The sequence below is a fragment of the Lissotriton vulgaris genome, unplaced genomic scaffold, assembly GCF_964263255.1.
Source record: "Lissotriton vulgaris unplaced genomic scaffold, aLisVul1.2 SCAFFOLD_908, whole genome shotgun sequence".
Taxonomy (NCBI): domain Eukaryota; kingdom Metazoa; phylum Chordata; class Amphibia; order Caudata; family Salamandridae; genus Lissotriton; species Lissotriton vulgaris.
The window spans coordinates 809,930-826,262 of record NW_028255349.1 but is presented as its reverse complement, the minus strand read 5'-3'; the positions used below and the strand labels follow the sequence as shown (position 1 = coordinate 826,262).

The 16,333-nt window shown below is 46.5% G+C and overlaps 1 protein-coding gene across 1 annotated transcript in view; it reads right to left on the bottom strand.

Annotated features, from left to right (window-relative positions):
* Nucleotides 1-1,747: 1,747 nt before the first annotated feature.
* Nucleotides 1,748-16,333, bottom strand: part of SEZ6L (seizure related 6 homolog like) — a gene marked incomplete at its 5' end in the record, with an annotated part of 799,882 nt that continues 785,296 nt past the window's right edge. The window contains one exon of the mRNA XM_086951928.1: nt 1,748-1,866. Within this exon, the coding sequence (XP_086808054.1) occupies nt 1,748-1,866 (119 nt within the window). The remainder of the gene's footprint in view (nt 1,867-16,333) is intronic.

The window sequence follows — 16,333 nt, the reverse complement described above, 5'->3', positions numbered from 1 at the left end:
GAATAATATCTTAATGCTCTACCTTTAGTATGTGTTGTGTACGTTTATCTCAATGGTTTGTTTTAGAATGTACTGTGTACTTTTACATGGATGTGTACACTGAAGCTAATTCTACTTATTCGTATTTCATTCTTTTTGATTTCCCTAAAGAAAGGAGATGCGTTATATTTAGCCTGTCTCTTTTCTGTCTGTGGGTTTTCATTGTCACCCACATGATGTCACCACTAGAACCTTTGGTGACATCATGGAGTGTTGATGGCTTAGCCTGGTCTCAACTGGCAGTTGGCACCAGGCAGGCTGAGTGACAAGGAGGTCACTCCTGGTGGGTCTCTTTTATTATTACCATCTTGATGACATGACCTGAAATCTATCTTGAATAAAACAACCTAAATTATACCCGGCTCCAGACTTATATTTACAACAGAAGTCTTCATTCTTCTCTAAAATTGTAGCCCTTCTTCCATGTTTGGTAAATGTCCCGGTTTTGGTTTTCAAAATCTGGCCACCCTACAGCGTGTAGTCAGTAGTGTAGCAAATGTGCCATGGACAATAATGCAAGCAAGGAAAATGGTCTCCCTGGATCTCAGTTGGGTAGTAAAGGACAGCCATATTTGAGGTGCCATTGGTTACTAACACAGGTATAGTTATAGTAGGGGTCATCTCCAAATTACCCTCATATACCTGGGCAATAAACATCAATGATGTAGAGTCAAAAGAAAAAGGTATAATCGATGAATCAAAACATTTTTTTTACAGACAGAGTACAATTAATTACCCTGCTGATCTCAAATCTTATTTATAGCAAAATATTTTCCACTGTTACAACTTGTGTACATGTCAGGTGACGGGACAAACACAATATGATCATAACAAACTAATACATATAAAGTTTTCATATACACAATATACACTACATTAGATAAACATTTAGATCACTCTCATATACATGATACACTACATATATACAATATATACAACATGTACAACATATACAAATATCACAAACAAGTAGATCCATAATTAATACCCCTACTGAGAACAAAACAATCAGTGTTTGTACACTCTTAATTCAGAGCAGTACACTGTAAGGTAGTCCCTATTACGCCTGAGTAATAACACCTCAAAACTATTCAAGTGGCGCTTTCCTTCGTTTACACAACTCTAAATGATGGGACTCCTTTGCAAATGGTCACTAGCACCTCGGCATCCTGGTTCAACTGTACCTATTCAACCAATGGTATGTGTGTTATGTATCGCATCGCTAGGGCCCAACTGATCATAAACAAGATCCCTCATTCACAGTCCTCAAAAACTGCACTGAAATGCAGAGCTGGTGGCGCCCGGTGCAACAATCAATTTTGGCACCCCACGTCCCTTGACCGCCTCCTCTGATTCTCTCACTACCACCTCCAAAAGTGCCCCATATCTCTCCTATCATAAGATATTGCTAAGCAAAGCAACCCCCCCCCCCCCCCGAGGTCACTGCGCCCTCCTCCACAGGTCAGCGCCCAGTGTGTCGCACTAGTCACTCTGCCCTAAAGCTGGCCCTGCTGGAGTGGACACGTTGCTACACATCCGGAGCTACAGAAAAAACTCAGATACAACAATTATAAATGAATAAATAAATAACTTCTCATATGGAAATGTAAATATGAATGTTTTGTTAAAATTATGATTTTAAGGTAAAATTGTAAAGGTTTTAACTAACCATACACAATAGAAATCTATTACTTATTTATTTCTCATCCTACCTTGTGATGTAGATGTATGCTCCTCCAAGCAGTAACGATATGATAACGACCGGGATGAATATTGCCAGCGCCATGTTTCCTCCTTCGAGAGATGTCTCTGCTGCCGCTTCAGCTACTGAAAAAACAATCGCATTCATTGGAGTGTGGTCAGCAGACAGACATTTTATCACTTAACTTGTATTTCTTTGCCGCCTTAACAACAGACGTTCCCTCCGAATACGGACTCCATTAAGTCTGCTGTATCTAGCAGTACAGTGTCATCTTAAAGATTGTGGGAGGCCAGGGTAGGGCTATGTTGGGGGCCCCTTTTTGAGGTTTATTACACACTTCCTGCTAATTTACACCCACATAATCCATAACTGTACCTAATTATGTAACGCACTTTCAGAAATAGGATCACAAAATAATAATGTAAATGTTTCTTGCCCAGGACCACAAAAATCCTTAAAATGACACTGGGTAGAGAGACAAAATATTTGGCTTTGCCTCAAAACAACTGTGTCCGCGTGTACAAAGAATAGTTCGATTATTTATTTGTGATGGCCGATTGCTATATTTTGTTTTGATAAATTCTTTGTACTGTGCTTATCCCATGCCGTGATAATCCTGATCGCAATTATTTCTGCTGCAAAAATTCTGAACGGAACATGCAAACTGCAGAAATAGTGACCATATAATAAGATCTTTCTACCAAACTATCTACATAAATCAATCTCACCATATGGCGAAGGTCCTTAAAGTTCCTAGGTCTGTTGTTAGAGTGGTAATTTGAAAGAGACTTCCAATAAGTGCGAAGAACTTTTGGACAAGATTCAGACTTTTTTCACATCTGGTTTGTTTTGTAGTAGTGTACTGAAGTGAGGTGCTTACGGCAACAAAGATTGTCGCAAAGGGCGCCACCAGTGGATACGAGCACCGAGAATTAACCAGCGGCTGCGAGTGATTCAAGCATTTGCCCCTCAGGTTTTTTTTTGGATTATGGGAAAAAGTCGACACTGCAGAGGTGTTGAAATGTTTAACACAGGTATGATTTATGACATACGGTGTGAATGAGCTTGACAACGCTAGCTGACAGGCATAATTACAACTACAATACAATAATTACGAGGTTGCAATTGGGTTTTATTATTTCTCAGAGAATACACGGGCTATGATTAACCTGACATTTTTTTACGAGGTGTCCGACCTTTGTTTATTCACTTTTTCCAACATCTTGGTAAATATACAAGTGTGGCCAGACACACTTTTACACCTTCCAGAGAGATATGTCATGCTGCCAGTTTCCAGGAGTTAAATAAACGTATATTCTAGTGGGAAAAAAAGTCCTTAAAAAAAGTCATCTGAATATTCCTTAACGCCAATTTAAAAAATAATTCTAAACAATCCACAAGGTGGCAGCAAGCGATTACAGAACAAACAATGCGTTTTTCTTTGTGGGATAGTAAGATAGTTTGCTTTACGCTCAAAGAAATTTGGAAAATTGGGTAAACTACAGATATTAGGACCAATGAATTAAACTTCCTTTCTCTGAAGGGTAATTTTTTTTCTAAATATGATAGTTACCGATAAACATGTAGGTCCAGAATCCCACCTTTTATAATGTAGATTTCCGAGCATGTAGTTTGCATACCCTTGTAGTAGTGCCAGTAGACTCGTGCCAGTATGCTTTATAAGAATTGTTTGGTGTAAGTGAATGTATGTAGCGCTTCATACCACTGAGAAGGCGCCAACGCGTATCAGTAAACATAAAAACGTGAAAATATGTACGAGTCTTTCTTTTATTGTGTCCTTATATTTAAAGTACAACAATATTTCGCGTAGAAATATGACACAATTCCATAATGCATTGTTTTGTTTAAATAATTACCTGATATTTATATGTACTATAAAAATCTGCAATAAAAAATAACTTTTCCACTCTATGTTCTCGTTTTACTTTTGTCCAAAGCATATCTATAACGCTAAATACAACTATACATTAAGTAAAGAATAAATCCTCATTGAGCAAAAATCTCCTGTCTTGAGGGAAAGCAAACGCCCTGCAGTTGCCTCTGAGAGAGCTGGGCTCCTTGGTCGGTCACTCTCAGTGAATGAATATGGAACTGGTGACAGAAACATATGATACATTTGTCTGGTGTACTGTGGACACAACAACTGGCGACGAAAAGGAAGAAATCAGCATGCTGCTGCAAGCCCATCTGTTGGACTGCCAATTTAAACTGTGCCCTGTGGTGTAAAGCCTGTGTCTATGCTGTGGAACAACAGTGTTATTCAAAACCTGCCTGGCCCCTGCTAGATTGCCTCCCGGTTGGTTAGCGTCTGCCTGCCGCGAGAGCTAACAAGAGAAGCAAGGCAGCTCGGGCCCCAAGTGCAGGAGCCAGCAGCGAGGCAACCGAGGTGCTGATTCGCGAGGCTGCGGCCTGTCCACTGCAGCTGTGGGTGGTCTCAGGTCCTCCATTGCTTGTACTGGACAGCGTGAGACTTCCCCCGTCACAGCGTTCACACGTTAGCTGTGTGTGTGTGCAGAGACATCAGAGACATTTTAGTTTCCCCAGGAGGAACTACATACAGTGACCTAAAGACTCCTGCAATAAAGGACACAAAATGTCACTTGCAGTACTGTGTGTCCTACAGTGCTTTAAATGGGAAAAAATAAGTGCAGGTACTCATTAAAATGAGTTAGAGGTGTGGCAAATGGGCGGGGTTAGGGGCGGGGTTAAAGGCAAGATATGATGATACATAGTGACTTCTGAACCAGTTGTAGCATTTATCAAAACGCATTAGAAATGCGTTTATGTAAACAAATCAGGTAACTCATTGCACAAAATGAAAGCCAAACAGTATATGTTAACATTTCCTTGTTTTTTAATATTTGCTGCTTCTTAATGCCATATGTTATTTATTGTTCTTTGACACAATACTTAGGGGCATATTATCAAGGAACGGCATTATAATTATCGCCGCTTTAGCGGCCGAAAACTGCCGCTAAAGCGGCGATAATGGGCTTGATAATATGCCCTTGTGAATTCCCATCGAAGCCCATGTTCTGGTGTGAACATGGGCTTCTATGGGAATTCTCTACGGCATATTATCAAGCCCATTATGGCCGCTTTAGCTGCTGTTTTCTACCGCTAAAGCGGCGATAATTATAACGCCATGCTTGATAATATGCCACTATATATTCCCAAGCGTGCACAAACACAAAGAGCAAAACAAGCTGAGATGAACACACAAGCATTCCACCCATTCCCTTTAAAATATCTCCTGAGTGTCCTGATTCTCTCTCTTTTCTCTCACACAAAAATAGGCACACACAGGTCGGCAAGCACACAGACATATAAATATGTATGTTTAAACGATTATTAAAGTTAACAAGAAATGCACAGAATTTTTGACTATACACAAATTTGTGTTAAAATAACATTTCAAAGCTCATTCATGATTTCAGAACTCAACATCTGGTATTTTTATGTGAAAATAGTGTCAATCCTAAATTCATCTGTCACCTTTTATACATTTATCCCTCCCCCTTCCTTCTATGTTCATCTTAACTTACCCTCAAATAAATCCATTTGCCAGTTGTCCTGGAGCTCATTCCTGGAGTGCTGCAGCATTCCCTGCTGTTCATTTCTCTATGGGAAAGGCTAGTATTTAATTTGTTTCATCTACCACCAGAAACTCTCTCCCTCTTTATCTCCGTTTTGCTACTTTTCACTCCTACTTTTTCCCTTTGTCTCTATTTTCTAGTTGTTTTACCTTCTTGCATCTTTACCCATTTGTACCTTTCTCTCTCTCGTTCTGACCTAATCCCTAATACTAAGTGCTTTTATGCATACCTTCAAACACCAGCTCAAATTAAGCACTGGAGATAGGATTTGTGGTGGTAGTGTGGGCCTAGATGTTGGCTCTCTGGACCTGTCTTGAACAGGCACATATTTGTTACCGGAGCTAAGTTGGCAATGATAAGTTATTGAAAGGCTTTTCTCCTTCTGTGTAGCTGAGCATGTTTAACAAGGCCCGGTACAGGAGGAGGCAGAAACGGGCATTCACTGGCAGCTTCATAGTGAAGTGCATCACAGCGGTCCCATCGAGCCCGGCTACAAAGTGCCCACGAGGCTTTCCCAGGAATTAAATATATGCAATGGCAGGTCACCAGTGCACAAGAGTCAGACGGCGAAGGAAACAAGAGGCCCAAAGTTAAGAGACTATTCGTTATTGAAAAAAGAAGGCACAGTGATATTTATACGCCTACCTACCCTCACCCACTTCGTGCTTTTCTGTTCCACTCATGACACAGGCAGTATCTGGGGGGGTGAGAAGAACTGTGGGCTCTGCCCTACTGCCGGCTTAGCTGGGGAGACACAGCCCTAGGCCTCTGTGCAATATTTTATTGCTAGGCGCTAAGCCCACAGGCTAGCGTTATGTACACATTTTCGTGTGTTTGTTATGTTCCTTCATCGTCCTGGGCACGGCCGGACTGTGAACCAGGATCGGCCCTGGCAAAGTGCTCGGCCGGCCCCCCTCCCCCCCTCCTGGAGGAGAGGGGAGGGGGGAGAGGTGCGACCGCGCTCTGTGGCAGGGCCGGTTTTCGGCCGTTTTTGTTACAGGGCCATTTTTGCAGCATAACAGCCCTGTAACAAAAACGGCCCCCAGGGGCCCAAAACCGGCCCCGACCATGCGGCCCACCGGGGGATTGCCCGGTGCCCTCAACGGCCAGTCCGGGCCTGATCCTGGGCTTGCTGTTTCTAAGCTTGCCTTGCCCCAGCTCAGCCACGAGCCAGCCCCTACAATAAGTATCCCCAATTAGAGGCTCGGGCAGTGTGCAGGCCTTTTGACAAAAGGGTAAAAGTGAAAGCAGCCACAGAAGATTATTTATGAAAATTCAGCAGCAAACCTGCTGCGTGCATTCCTCTTTTAAAAATGATCTGCACCACAGCTGCCTGCATAAAAGACAGCCATAGTGCCCGCCCTCAATAATAAGTGCAGGTGCTGAGCACCGCCAACTACAGGCACAAATTAAGCACTGAAAGGGCTAATTGACACCCATGGAGCCAGTACCCAGGTCAGTCATGTTGTCATGCAAATGCAGTGAATAGTTATGGAGGGGCACACAAAGGAAAGCAGCCTCTTTGCTGATCAAAAAGATGAAAAGAAACGGCTTTGGGGAAGGTAGAGGATTGTGTGGCGCTGCCGCTCATTTTAGCACAGCCAGTGCATTTCCCTAAATGGGGAAGGAGGATTACTGGCTGGCAGCCCCAGCCCATTTCACACGCCTGATGGAGGAAAGGGGTGGGGGGCCTTAACACTTTAAGGCTAATAGCCGTTTTGCATCTGATCGACAGTGCAGGGTCTGTCTAGACCCTGTCCTGTTGATCACAGCGTGACGCAAGCGAGCCCCCTCAGACCCCAGCAGTCTGGGGCCATTCAAGTGGACGCTGCTGAAATCACCAGCAGCAACTCTGCAAAAGGGCGCTTAGGGGCTCAGTGATTTGCAAGCTCTACGAAGCTGAACAGTGTCTGCCCTGAGCTGAGGACATACCTAACCGGAGTCTGCTGTGCTCTCGATGAGGGTACCGGTACTCTTCCCTGATCCAAGAAAAGTGCCGGTACTGAGGGCCTGAAAATTCTGAAGTGCCGGTACTCAGTACCGGTGAGTACCGGCCCATTTGAAGCACTGGTGTCCTAGAGAGAAGGCACGTAGGCCAATGAAAAGGGCCGAGAATGCGCAAGTGAACTCCCGCTGTTGGTACGGATTAAGTGAGAGAAGACTCAAAGGTGCATAACAAGCATTGGCATAGTGAATAGGTCGTGCCTATGCAAGAGCTATTAGCTTTGCCAATGCGTTTTACCAAAGTTGTACGCCAGAGTGTCAGCTTTTCAGCATGGCTAAAAGTTAGTAGTGTAAAAATGAGTGGCGTGGAGTGGAGTGTTGTGAAGTGGAGTAGATAGCGGTGTTATGGAATGCTGTGGTGTGGAGTGGTGCTCCTTAGAGTTGAGTGGCATGGAGAGGAGTGAATGTCAGAGTAGGGAACAGTGTCATGGAGGGAGTAGAGTGTCGTAGAGTGGAAGGGAGTTGAGTGACACAGAGTAGAGCAAAGTGTCAGAGTTGAGAAAAAGTGTCATAAAAGGGACTGGCATAGAGAGTCGTGGAGTGGTGTAGAGCAGAGTGGAGTGGCATAGATGGTGCTGCATTGAGTGGAGTAGAGTGTTGTAGAGTAGAGTGGTGTACAGGGGAGTAGACTGTCAGAGTGGAGTGACAGAGTGGAGTAGTGTATCATAGAATAGAGTGGAGTAAAGTGGCATTGAGTGGTTTAGAGGGAGTTGTATAGTGGATTAGTGTCGTAGAATGGTATAGAGTGGAGTAGACTGCTGTAGAGTGGAGTGGCATAGAGTAGAGTTGTAGAGTACAGTAGCATAGAGTAGAGTGGAGCAGCGTTCATTGCAGTGACATAGAGTGGGGTAGAGCAGCGCGCACTAGAGTGGCGTACAGTGCAATGGTATGACGTGCAGTAGCATAGAGTAGATTGTTTCAGAGTAGAGTGAAATTGGGTTAGAGTGGAGTGATGCAGGGTAGAGTGGAGTGGTATAGAGAAGTGGCGTTGAGTGCATTGGCATAGAATGTAGTTTTGCAAAGTGAAGTGGCATGGAGTGCAGTGGCGAAGAGTGAAATGTTGCACAGTAGAGTGGGGCAGAGTGCACTCGCTTAGAGTAGAGTGATGCACAGTTGAGTAAAAAGATGTGGAGTGCAGTGTCAGAGTACAGTGGTGCACAGTAGATTAGAGTGGCGTAGAGTGCATTGGCATAGAGTGCCAAAGAGTGGGGAAGAGCAGAGTGGCACATAGTAGAGTGGCACAGAGTTCAGTGGCGCAGAGTTCGGTGGCTGAGAGTGCAGTGCTGCAGAGTAGAGTATCATAGAATACAGAGGTGTAGAGTGGAGGGGCGTGAGTGCAGTAATGTCCAGTGGTGCAGCGTAACATTATTTGAGTGTACTGGTGTAGAATAAAGTGGCATACAGTGTAGTGGCATAGAGTAAAGCATAGTGGCATACAGTGCAGTGGTGCAGAGTAGATGGAGATAGTGCACAGTGGCGTACACTGCATTGGTTTTGAGTAAAGTGGCATGGTGTGGAGTGGCATGTTGTGGAGTGGCGTGTTGTGAAGTGGTGCAAAGTGCAATAGGGTTACTTAGACTGCAGTTGCAGATGAGATTGTTTCAGAGTAGAGTGAAGTGGTGTAGAGTGCAGTGGTATAGAGTAGAGTGTCGTATAGTGCGGTGGTGCACAGTAGATTAGAGTGGCTTAGAGTGGATTTGATAAGTGTGCAGAGTGCAGTGGTGTAGAGTTTAGTGGCATAAAGTACAGTGGCAGATAGTGCAGTGTTGCAGAGTATGCTGTCATTGAGTGTAGTGGTTTATAGTAGAGTTGTGTGGAGTGCACCGGCATAGAGTACAGTTGCACAGAGTCCACTGGCATAGAGCGCAGTGGCATAGAGTAGCGTAGATTGGCATAGAGTACAGTGACACAGAATAGAATAGAGTGTCGAAGAGTATAGTGGCATTGAGTGTCTTGGTGCAGAGTAGATTGGTGTAGAGTGCATTGTTTTTAAGTACAGTGGTGTAGATTGCATTGACATAGCGTGTAGTGGCATAGCGTGCAGTGTTGCAGAGTAGGGTGGCATAGAGTGGAGTGGTGCGGACTGGTGTAGAGTGAAGTGGTGAAGAGGGCAGTGGTACAATGTAGAGTAGTGTTAGGTAGAGTGCATTGGCATTGAGCCGAGTGGAGTGGTGTAGAATAGAGAGACATGGAGTGGAGTGGTGCAGATAAGAGTGCAGTTACACCGTGTGGAGTAGAGTGCTGCAGAGTACAATGCAGTTGCGTGGAGTGATGCAGAATAGAATGGAGTGGGGCAATGTGAAGTATGCGTGGTATGGTAGCGTATTGCCATTACTGCCAACACATGTTCAATTGAAATGACCATTACATTTGCACTCATTTTCAGTGTTACTGATAAAAGTATGTAGAGCACCAACAATGTGTGGAAATGTCATCACCAAATGTATTGATTTAATTATTAGACATTTAAATTTTGATGTGAGCGAGAAAAAAAGAAATAACATCTGTACAGCCTTTATCAGGAGAACCCTCACTAGCCAGCATGATTGTCACATAAATCCTCACTTTAAAGTCAGAAAAAGAAACATCAAGTTCCGTGGAAGATACAGGCTGACATAAGACATGTGACTTTGAACAGACCGCAAACGTGACAAGATAAGAATAAGATTTAACGGTCTGTTTACAGAAGGTGAGTTTGTGGAAGAATACTGTAAACACGATTTGGGCAACAGGAGGGACGTACAGTCTAAATCTAAGCCAGCAAATAGAAAGCCAGAAAAAGTGAGTTACAAACCACAAAGCCAATGGTAAGCAAAGGGTAAAATGCATTCCTAGGTCAACTTCACGAGTGTCCCCAAGATGTCTTTAGCAAACCAGACAGCTGTGCTGTCTGGTAGGCTGGGACCTACTAAGGACCTAGAGCACCTATGGAACCTCCTGACTGTGGTGCCCATTTGGAAAGGCTGCTGCATCAAGGGAAGATAGTGCACAAAGGAATAGGAGGGATGCAAATCAAAAGCAATCGGAAGTCCTTTCTTTTTTTGGGGAATATATTTTATTGTTTTTCTGCACATCAGAACAAGCATATTAAACAATGCACACACAGTCCACCCGATATCCCCCAGTCTCTCAGAGTGACTCAACCAGCCCCCTGAGACCTCTGAACAGTCAAGACGGGGAATGCAGACCCTAGTAGCAGCCTATTCTCAAGCACTCATGGGGCAGCCTCACTCGGGAGACGCAGAAGGTTCCTCCTGGCATGACGATGTCTGTGTCATCTATTAGTTAATGATACGCTCTTCGTAATCCCCAGACTTTGTCAAATTTGCAGCGACAAACACAACTCTCATATACAACTCTCTCCGCTTCCATACAACTGTTCATGTCTCCCGTCATATTACCCTTGTAGGTACCTGCGCCCTTCTTCATGTTTTTGCCAAATATCTCTTTTCCACAGCAAAGCCCAATGCACAAAACCGTAATTGAGGCCTGTGGGGCTGCCCGCCCTCCCCATTCTATATAATGGGTACAGTGATAGTAGGGTCTTTGATTGATCTTAAACTGAATCAGTAGCAGTCGAATTGTAGTAGCAAATTCTCTCTGGGGAGCATTAAGGCCGCGTTCCAATTGATATATTCTAGAGGCTACACCTCTGCTTTTCAGCTTCCCTGGAGCTTCCCCAGTTGTCTGGTGTGCTTTTCATTATAGTACGGTGTAATTTGGGAATAGCTTTTTAAGGAAGTGCATCCATAAGAACCCCGGCTTTCAGTGGGTTTGTGTTCTGGGAGATCTGACCCATGGGTCCCCTCTGCTCTCAAGGAATGTGCTAAGTGCATGAAGCTGATCTATTGGTCAGTTGTCAGGGAGTATTCCTTCTACCATGCCCCAAACTTCTTGACCTCCCCTTTATCCAACATGTCCTCCAGAATTTCGCTCCTAATCTGCTCCAATCTGTGGAAGTCCTCAAGCTTGCTCGTTTCAGACAACAGTATATCCCTCCACAGAGGGGTCACTAGAGTACGTTTTCCTTTCCACCCCATCACTACGGCCACTCATCACAAGTTCTCAGGGCAACCTTGGTCGGTCTGGCAGGCTCCTCCTCTTGGTTTCCATGCACATAATGAAGGAAAATCCGCTGCTCCATCACTTCTCTCTCAATCCTTTCAGCTGGATCATCTTTGGCCTGTGGTCCCAGTCATTAATGACATGCAAGTGCATGGTTCTGTGGTATGCACGCATGTCAGGAAGTGCCAAACTCCATGGATGACCTGGCTTGGCAGTTTGGGCTGGACTGTTCCCATGAGGCACAGGGTCAAGACTAATTTGCATATAGCCAGGTCTAAACTGGGGTGGCACGGTGAGCAAAAACAATGATGGATTTAACCCAGATCTCTTGACTTGGGGTGAATGTTTTGATTTGTTCTGCATTCTGTCCATCAATTGTGTGTCTTTTGCTTTCTCGCCCTAAGTGCGCCAGGTATGTCCAGATGTGGGTCCTGGGCTCACGGTGCCACTGGAATCAAGTCTAAACCGGTCCTATGATGCTTGTTTCTGGTCCAGTGGGGACCTGGCTTGGCAGTACAGGCTGGACTGTTCCCATGAGGCACAGGGTCAAGACTGATTTGCATATGGCAAGGTCTAAACTGGGTGGCATGGTAAGCAAAAGAATGATGATTTAACCCAGATCTCTTGACTGGGGGTCCATGTTTTGATTAGTTCTGCATTCCGTCTATCAATTGTGTTTCTTTTGCAAACTCCCATTTGAGGCAGACCAGTACAATGTCTTTAAAGCAATTTGTGGGGTATCTTCGTCCCAGAGGAGTGTGTTATCAATTTGTTTAGTCTGTCAAAGTAGCTATCCAGCACCTGGAACAGCGTGTTCTGAAGCATATATAGCAGTTTAGGTAAAGTAACCATTTTGTAGAGGGTAGTTTTGCCCATTAGCATTAACTGCAGCGTGCGCCATTAGTCCACATCTCCCTGGGGATCCTGGAGAGCCCGGTAGGTTGAGTTCCAGAAAGTGCTCTCTGGCCGGGCTGATCTGTATACCAAGGTATTTGAAAATGGAGGTTGTCATTCAGCAATTACCCGTAACCTCCTCTAGACCATCCCAGTCTCCAAGTTGACAAATAACATAATTCGCCCATTTTATGCGATAGATTGCATAGGTCTCAAACAGGTGTTAAACCGAAATGGCTGCCGACATTGACCAATGCAGGGCTGTCAAGATATACTAGAGGGTCATCTGCGTACAGTGATATTTTTCTGGGGGCATTCATTATTCTGGGAAACAAAAGGGGGGAGAGCGGACATTCCTATCTTGTAGGCCACCCCAGGGCAATGGTACCCTAAACCACCCCGTTCACCTGCACTGCTGCAGTGGACCCCTAATATAGAAGAGCCACCTTCTGGCAGAACCGGGTTCAAAGCCAAACCTCTGCTGGGTTCATGACAGGTATCTACAATCGAAGGAGTCATATGAAGTCTCAGCGTCAAGGGACATTATTGCCCTGAGTTCTCTATCAGCTCTCACCCTGTCCAATCACAGGTGTATTCATCTCAGATTCAGGTGTGTTGCCTACCTAGGCACGAAAACTTTCTGGTCGGGCAGTACCATGTCCAATATAACCCCTGCCAGGTGCCTCGCCAAACCTTGTGCTAGAATCTTGTATTGGTGTTGAGCAATGAGATGGGCCTGTACGAGGAGCAAAGGTGTGGTGGTTTCCCTGCTTTCGGGATAACCACAATGAAGGCATGGCTGAGGTCTGGTGGCAAAGCACCCTCACCTCTTGCTACACTGAACAAATTTAGCAAGTGGGGGTGGGGGGAAAGAGGCCAATCTCATATACATTGGCACCCTGTGTTTCCCCCGACTGCATAGCCTGCATTGCCTCGCTAGGTGCCCCCATAGGATACAATAAGGGCTGCTGTTTTATAGTCAAGTGTGAGTCACTGTGAGTACGTTGCTCCATTAACTTTGTATAAACTCTCCGTGGTTCAAGGGTGAAGGAACTTGAAAAGTTTCCGTTACCATATGCCACCAACACAGATCTAGTGTAAACCACAGTGCAGCTCCCCACTCCGTCCCCGGTACTTCCACTCCTTAGCACGTAAGGGCCGCAACGGGAGCTGGGGCAGAGGCTCGCGCTTCCAGAAGGGAGGAGGCAGAGAGCATCTCCCTCCAAGCCCGCATCCCGCCTAGGCGCGACACACATCACCTGAGGGGTACGACCTCGCTTTATTCTCCGCCTCTCACGACAAGGGCCTCTGATGCGACTTGGTTGATTCTGGGCCGATGACAATAACGAAGATCTCAGGCTGCAACAGGGCACACACACACAGCGTCGCTGAGATTCCCTTGAGCCTTAGGTGTGCACAGTTACAGCGCAATCCTCACTAAGGAATAAGGCTGCACGAAGTACACGCACACAGCGTCGCTGAGACTCCCTTGAGCTCCTGGCACCCACGATAACGGGGCAATTCTTCTGAGGGTCTCAGGCTGCAAAAGGCATATGCACACAGCGTCGTTGTGACTCCATTGACTTCTGGTGCCCGCGATCACAGGGGAATTCTTCCGAGGGTCTCAGGCTACAAAAAGCACATGCACACAGCGTCGCTGAGACTCACTTAAACTTCTGGTGCCCACAATCACAGGGCAATTCTTCCAAGGGTCTCAGGATCAAAAAGCACATGCACACAGTGTCGCTGAGACACGCTTGAACTTCTGGTGTGCACGGTCACAGGGCAATCCTCGCGAAGGTCTCAGGCTGCACGAAGCCCACGCGCACAGCGCCACTGAGTCTCACTTGGACACTAGGTGCACACGATCCTAGGACAATCCTCATGAAGGGCTAAGGCTGCAAAAAGAACACACACACAGCGTTGCTGAGACTCAATTGGAATCCAGGTGCCCACGATCACAGGGCATGGCTTACGACATCTCAGACTGCAAAAAGCACACGCACACAGCGACCCTGAGACACGTCTGGAAACTTTTGTGTTCCTGAGTTTCCACAACAGGGTGCCAGCTCACCTCGGGCCCTTGAGGTTAAGTTACATGAGGACCCAGCACAGCAAAGTCCTTTCAAGCAGGGAGACACAACACACAGCAACGTTCCTGTAGCCTCTTCCTTGGTTAAAACAACAAACTGCAGGCCAGCCCCAGAACAAGCAGCAAGGGTCAGTCCTTTCCTTCAGTCTCTTCAGCTGTTTCTTCCTTAGCAATGGTTCCTCTTGACCACGAAGTAGCTTCAGTCTTGTTCAACCTTGATCAATCAATTTTTCCCCAGTTCAGGGTCTTCAGCTCTCATAGTTATACCCCTAATTGTCTTTGAAGTCTTTGTGTTCAGGGAGGCACTGACCCCTGTTCAAACCAGTTCTGGGTGCCTCCCTGCCAGTGACACCTTCTTCCTTTGATTGGTGAGGGTCTGGATTCACAATCACTCAGCAGGAGATGGGACCATTGTAGGCCTCTTCACCTCTAAGGTCTACTCCTCACCATACACTACAGATGCAGGTCAGTTTGTTGCTGTCTTACCTCCTTCCCTGGGTCAGGACATTCCCCAGATCCTATCACTTTCAAATCCAGACAGTCAATCCACAACCAGGCAGAGACACACAGAAATGGTAGAGCACAAAAACCCAACCACTTCTAAAAGAGTGCCTTCTAAACAAACAATGCACAAGCATTGGAAATGCAATAGGTCTCGCAGCATTAGAGTTAGTGCTTTTAGAATTGTTTATGGTTTTTTTTGTAAATCTTTAGCATTTTTGTTTCCTGTAGCCAATGCTAAAGAATTAAAAAAAAAAGCCATAAACATTTCTAAAAGCTCTAACTCAAATGCTCCGAGACCTATTGCACTGTGTGAGGGTGAGGGGTTGAGGGTGAGTGAGGGTGAGTGAGGGTGAGGGTGGGTGAGGGTGAGTGAGGGTGAGTGAGGGGTTGAGGGTGAGTGAGGGTGAGGGGTTGAGGGTGAGTGAGAGTGAGGGTGAGTGAGGGTGAGTGAGGGTGAGTGAGAGTGAGGGTGAGTGAGGGTGAGAGTGAGTGAGGGTGAGGGTGAGTGAGGGTGAGGGTGAGTGAGGGTGAGTGAGGGTGAGGGTGAGGGTGGGTGAGGGTGAGTGAGGGTGAGGGTGAGTGAGGGTGGGTGAGGGTGAGGGTGAGTGAGGGTGAGGGTGAGTGAGGGTGAGGGGTTGATGTTGAGGGGTTGAGGGTGAGAGGGTGAGTGAGGGGTTGAGGGTGAGTGAGGGTGAGGGTGAGTTAGGGTGAGGGGTTGAGGGTGAGTGAGGGTGAGGGGTTGAGGGTGAGTGAGGATGAGTGAGAGTGAGGGTGAGTGAGGGGTTGAGGGTGAGTGAGGGTGAGTGAGGGTGAGTGAGGGTGAGTGAGGGTGAGTGAGGGTGAGGGGTTGAGGGTGAGTGAGGGTGGGTGAGGGTGAGTGAGGGTGAGTGAGGGTGAGGGGTTGAGGGTGAGTGAGGATGAGTGAGAGTGAGGGTGAGTGAGGGTGAGGGGTTGAGGGTGAGTGAGGGTGGGTGAGGGTGAGTGAGGGTGAGTGAGGGTGAGGGGTTGAGGGTGAGTGAGGATGAGTGAGAGTGAGGGTGAGTGAGGGGTTGAGGGTGAGTGAGGGTGAGTGAGGGTGAGTGAGGGTGAGTGAGGGTGAGTGAGGGTGAGTGAGGGTGAGTGAGAGTGAGAGTGAGGGTGAGGGGTTGAGGGTGAGTGAGGGTGGGTGAGGGTGAGTGAGGGTGAGTGAGGGTGAGGGGTTGAGGGTGAGTGAGGGTGAGGGTGAGTGAGGGTGAGGGGTTGAGGGTGAGGGGTTGAGGGTGAGTGAGGGTGAGGGGTTGAGGGTGAGTGAGGGTGAGGGGTTGAGGGTGAGTGAGGGGGAGTGAGGAGTGAGAGTGAGGGTGAGTGAGGGGTTGAGGGTGAGTGAGGGTGAGGGTGAGGGGTTGAGGGTGAGTGAGGAGTTGAGGGTGAGTGAGG